Source organism: Elaeis guineensis, chromosome 16, assembly GCF_000442705.2.
Source record: "Elaeis guineensis isolate ETL-2024a chromosome 16, EG11, whole genome shotgun sequence".
Lineage (NCBI taxonomy): Eukaryota > Viridiplantae > Streptophyta > Magnoliopsida > Arecales > Arecaceae > Elaeis > Elaeis guineensis.
The window spans coordinates 38,419,280-38,430,757 of NC_026008.2; the positions used below are offsets into that span (position 1 = coordinate 38,419,280).

The 11,478-nt window shown below is 36.2% G+C and overlaps 1 protein-coding gene across 2 annotated transcripts; it reads right to left on the reverse strand.

Annotated features, from left to right (window-relative positions):
• Positions 1 to 535: 535 nt before the first annotated feature.
• LOC105059615 (uncharacterized) lies at positions 536 to 11,061 on the reverse strand. Of its 2 annotated transcripts, XM_010942983.4 has the most exons (14): positions 10,761 to 11,056; positions 10,590 to 10,677; positions 10,292 to 10,499; positions 10,059 to 10,149; positions 8,376 to 8,411; positions 8,146 to 8,244; positions 6,261 to 6,391; positions 6,050 to 6,098; positions 4,290 to 4,379; positions 4,161 to 4,214; positions 2,770 to 2,835; positions 1,230 to 1,327; positions 1,079 to 1,162; positions 536 to 921 (listed from the first exon to the last, which is right to left on the reverse strand). In XM_010942983.4, exons 1-13 carry the CDS (start codon positions 10,968 to 10,970, stop codon positions 1,093 to 1,095), a joined length of 1,290 nt encoding a protein of 429 aa, XP_010941285.1. In that variant the 5' UTR covers positions 10,971 to 11,056; the 3' UTR covers positions 536 to 921; positions 1,079 to 1,092. The 2 variants fall into 2 exon arrangements, 1 of the variants encoding a protein (XP_010941285.1); XR_012137487.1 differs by lacking the exon at positions 536 to 921 and having other exon boundaries at positions 1,073 to 1,162; positions 4,161 to 4,213; positions 4,288 to 4,379; positions 10,761 to 11,061.
• Positions 11,062 to 11,478: the final 417 nt, after the last annotated feature.

An 11,478-nucleotide genomic window follows, 5' to 3' on the forward strand; every position in this document is an offset into this window, starting at 1 on the left:
TTAATTTTGTGATCTTTACTACATATGTTATGATAATATACATCAATCAGAAACGACCTATCTGCAGAGTGCAAAACCAACCATAAAATAATCTAGTTGCTTATGATCACGCACACATGCACAGTGCATTACCTAAATTTGTGATGATAAAATAAGACTAACAAAAACATAGATGAAAAATCTCAACCTTTCACTAACAAATGCCAGTGATTTTTCTTCAAGAGATTTTATAAAAAAGAAATAAATACTTTCCTTCAGTAAAACCTCCCCGTTCTGGGGTTAAGATAATAACGTGGTGTGAGACAAACAAGACCTTATTTTTCAAAAGAATCAAACAGTTATGAAATGGTGACGCCAATGATCTCTGAACCACCGTTTGTTATTGATGAGCTAGTGTGATCAGAGCTCTGCAACCCCTCTTGGTGTGCATTACACCTCTTAGTTCAAGCTTTGCAGCTCCCTGCTGGAGCATTACAAGAATCCAGTCGGCAGATTGATGCTTTGGTGCCACTGATCGATATAATAATTTGTCAAGTTCCAGGATCTAATAGGCCACTTATCATTTTAATAAGATATTACCAACAGCGATCCTACTAACAAGTAGCTAAATGGTAGAAGATTTGGACATCAAATGAATAGAAAGGCCATATAAGGTACACAAATGACCTGACTATACAATATTCATGCCACGATACAACACAAAATTCCTAATGAGCTCACATGAGCAAAACAAACATTGCAGGAGAATGTCCAAAAGCTGCAAACCAATGGTTACATTTACTTCCAGGATGTCAAGTATACACGACCTAAAAAACTTCATTGACCCTTTTCTTGTGCTAAAATGTGGGAACTACCACAATGCTTCTACGAGAAAAGTTTGTGCAACTCATGCTTCACCTGGTGTATAAGCGCAGCATTTCTCTACAACCAAAAAAGCATGTAAGCAAACCTACCGAAAAAAGAAAACAAAAAAGCATCTAACGAAATGAAACGACATATAGTTAGGTCCCCAAGAAAAAAAAAGCATGATTATTGAACCTGAAATAAGGATCTTCTACAAGCACACAAAGGAGCATACCATATAGGATCATGCTACTGTTGCTGAGGCATGGTATCATTACAATATTTCTTGAAGTTCAAACATTCGTCAACCAGAAAGTCACTGCAACAATAATCTGATTAGATATGTTTCAAGAAGCTTCCCAACACTACCAAGCATAGGTACTTACAAGATGCGCTCAACCATCTCCGGCACATCCCATCTGGGACTCCACGGATAATCATTTATAGGAGGTGAAAATATCGGGGTGCCTTGAGAATTAAAATGCTGAAGAATATTACAAAATAGCCTGCTTAGTTCAAAGAGTATAAAACTCCAGACAAGAGAGGCAGAAATTATTTTTGTGTAATTATTCCTCAAACAGAGAGAGAGAGAGAGAGAGAGAGAGAGGCGGAAAAGAACAAGTTCCACAAAGAATTAATGACAAAAATTTTCCATTCCCCATTCAACACTTTTTTAAGACAGTGGTACTGTGAAGGTCGAACAATTTGTACATGCACAAGATTGTGGTGCTTTGCATGTATTTTACTTGCAAGGATGAGATATCTCCTTTGTGTATGCAGTGATTGCCATCACTAAGAACAGTAAGACATTGATCTCTGTCATTTCTTCTTCAGGGATTATATTTCTTAAAGCCTTGTATTTTTTATCAAGAAAAATCCAGTCCTGGCTGCAGGAGCATGAAATTTTCACCACAAATCCAATACACAAGCAACTCGATCTTCTAATACTTGATGAAAATATGCTGGCATCATGACACATGAATAAGATCCACTCAAGATGTTAATCATGGGTACCTCAACATTTTCACACAAGCGGCACATCAGGGTGTGCTTTAAAAGAGCCGAAAGCATCCATAATACAATTTCAGCACAAGATTGTAGCGGAATGAGGAGAAAAAAGAGGACAAAGAAGCAGGGGTGAATGGAAGAGAGAGGAGGTGGGTGAGGAGGAGCCAGAATGAGAAAGGGGAGGACAAGAAGAAGAGGGGTAAGTGGAGGAGAAAAGGGGGAGATGGAGTGTGGTGGAAGTCAGGCAATTGTGACCTGGCAATGAAGGTTGGACTTCAAGAAGTTGGGATATGAGATCACAAGAACTAGTTCAGAGGAGAAGAAGGTTAAAATATGGTCCTTAAGTATCTCATATAACCTAAAATTAGTTTTTAAAATATATTCTTGGTTATATGGGTTACTTAGTTCACCTAAAACGTTTGAATTGGCATGTTACTAACAAAATGAATTAGCATAAAGTCTTACATAATCTTGTTTTCCTAAAATCTAGTGACCCAATAGTCCCTCAAGGTTTATGAATCTCCATGCCACCACTAGACCCATATATGTTTAATTAGGATGCCAAGAAGTCAAGGCATAGCTAGTCCAAGTTCCTAGTACTTAAATTACCAAACTCTTTTAAGCCCAACTCAAAAGAGAAGGATCCCATGCATATCATATGCCACCAGCCGGCTCATACATATGTGTTGAAACTGGTCAAACCTGGAAAACTTGGAACTCATACTTCTTTAAAGCTCAATTTTTGATTTAACTATACAAGTCCAAGCTCACCCAGTGGACCTAACTTTCAAATATGAGCTTAGAAATTTCCAAAATTATTAAATTTCTATAATTATTACTATTACTGAATGATCAACATTTACCAACATAAATATGTTTCAAAATGATAATAAGAAATAACAAGAAAAACATAATTACCTGAGAACTTTGCAATGTCAAGATAGGCTGTTGCTTGGGGAACTGAGTGGGAATTGAAAAATGAACCTGCAACAACAAAATTGCATCCCTTAGCAGCATGTATTTGACAGAGTGAGAAAATGGCAATAAAACTGCATGATAGTCAAGAAGAAAGAAAGGTCAACTGCATGATAGTCAAGAAGAAAGAAAGGTCAACGGATGTTGCATTAGAAGCTAGAAAAGCATCTTAAACGTAAAAATAATTTGATGATTTGGATTTTGGACTACATATTCAGGACACATTCCCATAATGCAGCCTCTTCTTTACATGCAATTATAGTTTGAAGCGAAGCTCTTAGTTTTCCATCTAAGCTCTGAACCAACAACAGCAGCATTAAGATCATCAATAATTGATAACTTAAGATAGATTTTCAAAATTAGGCCTCTCCTTTACACCCAGCTGCCTTTTCAAGTAAAACCCTTCTTTTCCATCTGAGATTGGACCAACAACAGTAGCATTAATGTCAGAAATAATTGATAATTTTAGAGATTAGCAACAACACAGTTGTTTCATTGTACAAGGTTGCATATGGATGATTAGGTCTGAAGTTGAATGTCTGTGAACATAAGATGAGGTCATTATACAACTCAAGAGCAGAAAGGATGAGAAAAAGTAGGTAACAATTGATCCTAAATAGATGTGTCTATTATCTAGGTCACATAACCTGGCAGCTTATCTACAGAAAACCCAAGCAAAAGGAGAACCCACAAAGATTCCTAATATGAGCCAGTATAATGAATAAAAAAGTATTGTAAATATTAGATCCAATCCAAATAGAATTCCAGGTTCCAAGCAACTCAGCCACCGTAGTGACTCCAAAGACAATTTTGTGCCAATATTCAACTTCCATAATCTACATGACTAGCTACTTTGTACCCACAAACCTTTCCTCAATTCGAACTATCTGATATTAAAATATAATATAAAGCATATCTATGAATAACATTTTGGGGTTTGATTATTCATTTGATGTTGTTTATGAATATGAATTGAGAAAGTTTATAATATTATAAATGCTATGTAGTATGTTCTAATTGCCAGACCAATGATGTTGTCAAAAAGATCGTGTGCCTCAAGGTCTACTATACCAACCTATACTTCCCAGTACCAGGCATGCAATGGTACCAGTCTCGTAAGGGGGCTCGTTATGGTACTGTACCAACACATCGTACAGCTGTTGTCTCGCTTCCAGCAGCATACCATGCATCAATACATGGGTGTACCATGCCATTAAAGTATCAATATATGGAGCCTGGTACCGGTTCAGTAAACCTTACTATGCTTTTAACTTTAGACATTATCACCCAGGAACCTGGTACATAAAATAAATTTGATAAGTTCCTTAATATACCAGAAATGTGAAAACACCAGAGACAACAAGCACCGTGGCTCTCCTGCAAAAAACCTGATGAAAGAAATGTTCAGAGATCATTCTAAAAGTGAAAATGCAAGGGTAAGCAAAGAATGTCGAAAAACACACCGGATCAGCTTCTAGTGGCCTTCCAAATAGTGAGGGCAATGCCTCAATAAAACGTCTTCTAGCACCAACTGAAGCAACTGCCTCCACAACCTTCAAAACAGTCCCACTAAATTACTGATTAGGGCACTCAAATAAAAACTAGTAGCTTGTCGCATGACTAAATGAAGTAAAAGAGCAGAAGAACAACAAGTATACAAATGAGAAGAAACCTAAATCCATAGGTAGAAAATTGGGTGCCTGAGACAGCAGAAGTGAAAATATCTCGTGTTAAAAAGCCTCTTGACAGTGTAAATAATTAAGTCCTCTGAAGGCTAAGTGTTACTCGCTCTGCTACATGAGGGAGAAACCAGTGTCAAAAACACCACTTGGATTAAGTATCTCTACAACTAAAACTCGCATTGCCAGAGATGGGGCATATGCTTCTCCACCAACTTTTTAGTAGCCACCCTCTCTCACATTTAGTCCATGGCACATCTCAAGCAGAATTCTGGGGTGCAGGCCTCCTTTTCTTTCTATCTTTATCAAATGTAATGTAAAAAAGCTTGACAGAGAGACCATGGTCATCCATTAAATGCTCTATTCTTTTGAATAAACCAGAAGCATAACATATGCCAGATACTGATAGCTAATAACCACCAGATGCAGCAAATGCCAGGCAGACACATATAACACAGAGATTTCTATTAAATCCAGACACACTGTAGCTACATCTAAGAAAAGGTCAAAAGCTAAAAATGATAATAAAACATCTAGAGTATAAATAACATCTTTCAACATGAATTTCATCTTAGAAACAAATAGAAATGGGCAAAACCTGGATTTTGTTTTAGAGACAATATGGATTTCATGTTAGCGGCAAAGGCCCAAAGTATGAATGACCAGGGCTACCTAATTTGCAGGTCAGACAGGCGACTTGTGAATTGCTATAAATCATGCTAATTCACAGTATGTTTCAGAGTTCTTCAGGATTTACAAATTGGCATATTTCTTTAAACGTCATATTTCAATTATTCTGAGAGTATTTGGACTTTTAAAACCTCAGACATCATCGGACCTAAGAGATCCACAACAGATGCATTCCATACCTGAGAGGGATAAAATTTTTGGGTCATTGGAAAATAAGGAAGTGAGGAGTTGGTTAAAGAATGTGGAGAACTAGGGGGGACAAATACCTAAGAGGCTAAGACCTCTGTCGAGTCATTTGGAAAGTACATTGTATGCAACATATATAAAATTGGACAATATGTAGACTTTAATTCCCATCACAGTATTATTTTCTTTTATCAATGATCAGCAATTTCTGATTTTTCTGCTTTGTATTTTGTAAATTCTAACAGCTACCTATCCTAATTAAAGTTGAAAGTTCTGTTAATATTTAGGAAAGCATTTTCCAGTCCTGCCTTAATCAAATTGGGTTCCCTCGCAGGTAGTTGTTTCAAATTACAAACCTGAATATATACCAATGAACTACAGAAATCAGGTAACATAGAAAGTGACTACTCCTTAAATTGACCAATAGCAAGCTTCAATAATTTTCCATGAAAGAATGGCTAAAGAAAAAACTAGAGAACATTTCACAATTACAACAGTTCAGTTGTTAAATGAGTGAGCATCCAAGCTGGCATGCAGAAGTGAATTTTTATGTATCAACTATCAACAGAGGCACCCAACATTAAGATATAAGTCTGTAGCATCCATGAAAGATCAGTATTACAAATAGAACTGTTATCAAAAAAATAAACATGATAAATGTGACTGACCTGAGTTTTGAGATTTTCTTCTAAATTGGGAAGATATTCAGCCATACACCTTCACATGCAACATAATGACAATATAGACAGAACATGCATAAAAAATCAATTTTAGAAAATGATAATGCTGAGTTATTTTCTTTACATAGAGACTGCAAAACATAATTTTTCAGTCAGAAACAAAATATAGACAATACGGTATTATGATAGAATGACTTACATCCCATCTAACCATGTTGGAAGTTTGACATCTTCTACAGAGAACAAACTCCTCAGCTCTGAAGAAGAGACTAATTTTATGCGTGGAGCAGAAGGAGCAGAGGAATAACTTCTGCGTACAGGAAATACAACCTGCACCATGCAACCTTTGAGATCAAATTCAAATTTCTAAGAATGCCAATCATTCTTCAATTAAGCAAAGGTAGTGTACCAGAACCCAAACAGCTCGGACAAACAATCAAGATCATAATGTGGCAAAACCTGTCGGACCCATCCCATTTAAGGAATCCAAAAAAAACAACTAGCCTGGGGATCATCGCCATAGCAAAGGCGACAAATTAGCATTGATGTCCTTTGAAAAAACAGCTTAGCATGAATGTAATCATAAGCAACAGCCATTCCCTGATCTTTTTGGGATGGTTTTTGCTAATCCATTTCACCCTTAAAAACAATCAAAAACTAAATCTTAATCAAAACATTACCAAAACTTGTCATTACAGTTTCGCATTCAGGGTTTCTTCAGGCTCACCCTGTTCTTTACAACCTACTCCCAAAAACAAGAGCAGCAATGATCTTCCATAAACATAGTCATGAGTCATGACATCTCAAATCATGCTCTATCACTAACCACTCACTTGTTTAACTCCTACACCTAATGATCTCGAAAAACAGGACCAGCGTAATCTATCAGGCCCAATTGCATTTAAACTAGATTTTTGCTCGTTTCACCTCAAGAACTCTCAAAACAGTTGAAAGTGATCTAATTTCCCTTATAGTCCTCTTATTTTCTTTCTGCTTTGCTTCCATAGGATCCCAATCAATGCCAAATCCCTTTAAGCAAAACATAAAAGGGATGACCTACACCACAGGAAACTGATTGCCCAGACCTGCACTTCCACATCCGCTCTTCTAAGTGATTTGTGCATCATGATCCAATTGGAGGTTTAAATATTCAAATGGTTATGTTCATCCTTAGCTTTCAGTCTTTAGTTTTCTATTTTTGTACTATATTTGTTTACTATTTTTGGTCTATTTTATAGGTTTTTTGAGTCCTATTGTCAGTCAAATTAGGGTCTGTCAGTCCATGTCTTATTGGGATTTAGTCAGCAGCCATTAGTTGCTTTGGTACTAATTTTGACAGCCACCAGGACTTCAAAATCCCTAATAAAATAAGCCAAAAATACGAAAATAGAACAAAGACAATGAAAAACTGAAAATTAAATGAAAAATTTAACCATCTAAATATTTAAACTTCCAAATGCATCACATCACCAGTTCCGTCCCAATCCGTGCACTGTTTTGAATGATTTATTGATTCAAATCCAATTTTCAGTCTTTGTCCAGATGGAGGGACGAACAAAGAAAGAAGAGCTGAAGATGGATAAACAGTAAGAGGAAACAAGAACTTCCCCTCAAGGAACATCTATGCAGATGGGATTAGACTCGTAGTGCCAGTTAGGGATTGCATGATGTTCCACACCTGGTTGCAGACTTGAATTTCAAGTCGAGTGTCCCATTGAACAGGACCAACACCATACATTGAATTTTTAAATTACTCATTGTAATAAAAGTTAGAAAGTGAAAAGATGAAAAGAGAAAAATAAATGAAGCAGATGAATGCTAAATATCATCTCCCAAGCTTCTAAATTAACTAATGACTTATTGTCAAAGAATTGCTAGATTTCTTTCTGTCAATATATCATGACAACCTTACATGAACAGTCCAATTATAGCTATTTAATTTCAAGCATTTGCATTAGCATGTCAGACCTCAACTCCAATAAAGTATTGACAAGGTAATCTGAAAATATTTGGTTAAATAATTGTACAAGAATCTTCCAGAGTAAACAGGTATTATCAAAGAACAAAAGAGACCGAGAGGAAACCTGTAAGTAGATCTTTTGCTGATGTCTCCAAGGACATGCAAGCACCAACTTGTTCAAGTCTATATCCAGTAAGGGGACAGCAAACTTTACCTCCTCTGACTGCACTAGAATGTACAGGCAAGTTATTCTTAGTAAACAAAACGAAATAAGGATTAATAGAATCACTGACAATATCTTTGCATTTTTAGATACTGCAGACCAACCAACTGTTGAAACTTCAGAGAACTTACCCTGTCAGGTGAAGAAATCATACAGACTTCAATCCCCTGTTCCACTAAGTAAAGTTAGGAAACTTGTAACATTGCTTTAGGGGGAAAAAAATCTCTCAGAAATTAGCAGGAAACGTGCTGAATAAATAATTAAAACTTAACTGTTTTCCTTGAAAGTACAGACAAGTGAAAAAAATAAAAATCCTAAAGAAACCTAAAATGTTAGAGTGAAATTTCATGAGTGCCTCTGATTTTAATTTGCCACTCTACAAAAGTCATCTAAGTGCATCCGATATGCCATAACCATGATACCATAGAGCAAATGAATTTTAAAATAGACAAATCGTAACCATCCATGCTTCCTCTAATATATAATAATATGCTTCTAAGAAAAATGTCTAAACTTGATATTAGATGGGTAGCTTGTATATTTGCATAGAATGGACATAGCTGCGGGTTTGAGCATTATATAACAATGAGAATTTGTAATCTTATTATATTATATTTTAAAATATTTTATCAAAAATATCTTTGTGAAATGTATAAGGTATATCATGTTGTTATAAGATGAACATAATCATCCCATCTTACCTAAAAATAAAATAAAATATAGTATTCTAATATATAAAATATTATATAATATTGTCATCATGTTGTTATATTATGTAATATGTCACTATATTGTAGATTAAGAAGGTCTGAGTCCATCTAGATGTAATAGATAAAAATTAAATTAGAATATTTTGCATATATATCTTTCTAAACATTCAAATTTGCATAAATATCCTCATAAAATTATTATTTGCATATATATCCTTATATTTTTTTTTTTGCACATCTACCCATAAGGATATTTTAGTCATTTAAATTTTAAACTATTAATTTTTTAATAGCGTTAAATGATATGGGTACATATGCAAAAAAAAAAGAAAAAAAGAAAAAAAGAAAAGAAAAAAGAAAGGTATACATGCAAAATAAGTATTTTATGAGGATATATGCAAATATCAATTTTGAAAGGATATTCACGCAAATTTGAATGTTTAGGAGGATATACATGCAAAAAATCCTATTACATATAAGTTGTAGCAACCAACTTTAATCATCAAATGTTGCAATTCATCTTTATTACAAATCAAAGTTTTAAATCTCGAGGAATGAGGGTATTCCAATTTCTCCATGGAACTTGCCCTGTTGTCCCATCCTATCCTAATGGCAGTCCTAGTCATGCATCCTGATAGATATCTTACGTCTCTCTCCCCTTCACATTTCCTTTCTTTCTTTCTCTTCTTTCTTTTCATTTTTTCCTTTTCTTTATCTTTCTTTCATTTCTTTCTTTCCTCTTTCTTCTTCTCTTCCTGCATGGATGGATTTTAAAGTCCTAACCTCCTTCGGGTCTTGTTTTCTCACATAAACAAGATGGAATGGCGGGGATGCCACCAACTGCTAGGACTTAAAACTTTGATTCAAACCATGGTTGTTGTTCTCAATGATGGTTCCACTTGATGACTGCATGCTTACCATCTAGTCATATTTACCAGTTTGTTTGTGAATTAGCTTAATGATTTCATCACCAGAAGAACATGTCATCTTATCAAGCCTTTGTTATTGAAGTCAGAAGCACCAAACTGATTTTAGTTAGGACTCCTTTACGATCAAGCACAGGAAAAAAAAAAAAAAAGGAATATGTTTGTATTAGTTTATTACCTCTCTTGAGAGAATCGTGCTTATTTCAAACTTCAGCCTCGCATCATCAAGCTCCTCGATCCGCTTCTTCTGGTAGCGCATGTATAAATCCCTACATGCAAAAAAAAAAAGACAACGCTCAGCAGCCACGACCAAAAAAAATCTTTCTTTCATTTTGAAGCTTAACAAACCAAAAGCAATCATTCTTTCCACAGCCGACACTTCGGGTTGAACCCTAAGTGGACACACTCCACCTCAATTCATGGACAAGAGCCAGCAGCCGAGAAGGGTCTTTACTGTTCCAATCGCTCAAGCTGCTCTTCCTCAAGTGCACATCCCCCTCCCCTTCCTTCTCGTCCTTGACATCACCAACAGGAATCAAGGGGTGAAAGTCGTCATCTTCCGGTGGAAATACAATGTCCGGCGGCACCGACGGGTACCCCGCATTGTATATAACATCCCCTGCAAGAATCCAACATCTCTAAACCAAAGAACGCAAAGGAATTTTCTAACCATCGAAACCGATGGAAAAATCATAAAACTTAGACTGACACTTGATGTAATCAAGGCAGAAGGGGACGAGAAGGGTGAAGCGGTCAGCGTAGCGGCCGTTCTTGCTTCCGGCCCACACCGGTCCGACCTAAAGACCACCAAATTGGGAGGATTAAGAAATGTAGGGATTTGAAGAGACGGGGACCCGATCGGGATTGGGATGGTGATTACCTTGAGAGGGAGAGGGGAGTGGGCGAGGAGGTAGTTCAGCTGGGCGGCGATGAGGGGAGAGAGCACGGCGGACATGGCCGGCGCCGGCGGCGAGAGAGAAGGAGGGGGATGGGGGTCTCTCTCGCTTCCTGGGGAGTCGAAGGAGGTGGTCGAAGACGAGGGGGAAGAGGGGCTTCTGGGCGTGGTGTCGCGTTTCGCTTCTCGATTCATGACAAAAACAGAACGCGACGACACTTTCTTGGGTTTCGGGGAGTCTCGCTGTTGCTTGGGCTCCTGGACCTGGTAAAAAGAGGATCCTACGCGATCCAGTATGGCTGGGTAGCCCTATCCTGGATATTTCTAACCATTTTATAGAGACTGTGGCCACGTGCGCATGGATTCTTAGAATTTTTTTTTTTATAGATAAAAAATTTATCTATAAATTTATATTTTTTAATAAATATTTTTTAAATAATATTTATATCAAAAATAATTTATTTTTATTTTTTATATATAAAAAGATGACTTTGAAATCTTTTATCCATATTTTTTTGTATTATTACTTTTCTAAATAAGTTACTAAATTTATCTATACTTTTCGTGATCCTCTTTATGTTTTTATTTAAAAATAATAGATAACTGAGTGATTGAACATTAAATGATGAAAGTATTGAAAATAGAGATGGGGTATTTTAGGAATAAAATTAATGCTTACTTTACTGACTGATGAGAAAATAAT

Coding starts and splice junctions, on each gene's coding strand:
- LOC105059615 (XM_010942983.4), bottom strand. CDS start 10,970: ATGAATCGAGAAGCGAAACGCGACACCACGCCCAGAAGCCCCTCTTCC. Junction 6,099..6,260: donor CCAACATGGTTAGATGGGAT/GTAAGTCATTCT, acceptor TTGCATGTGAAG/GTGTATGGCTGAATATCTTC. Junction 1,328..2,769: donor TGACATTGCAAAGTTCTCAG/GTAATTATGTTT, acceptor AATATTCTTCAG/CATTTTAATTCTCAAGGCAC.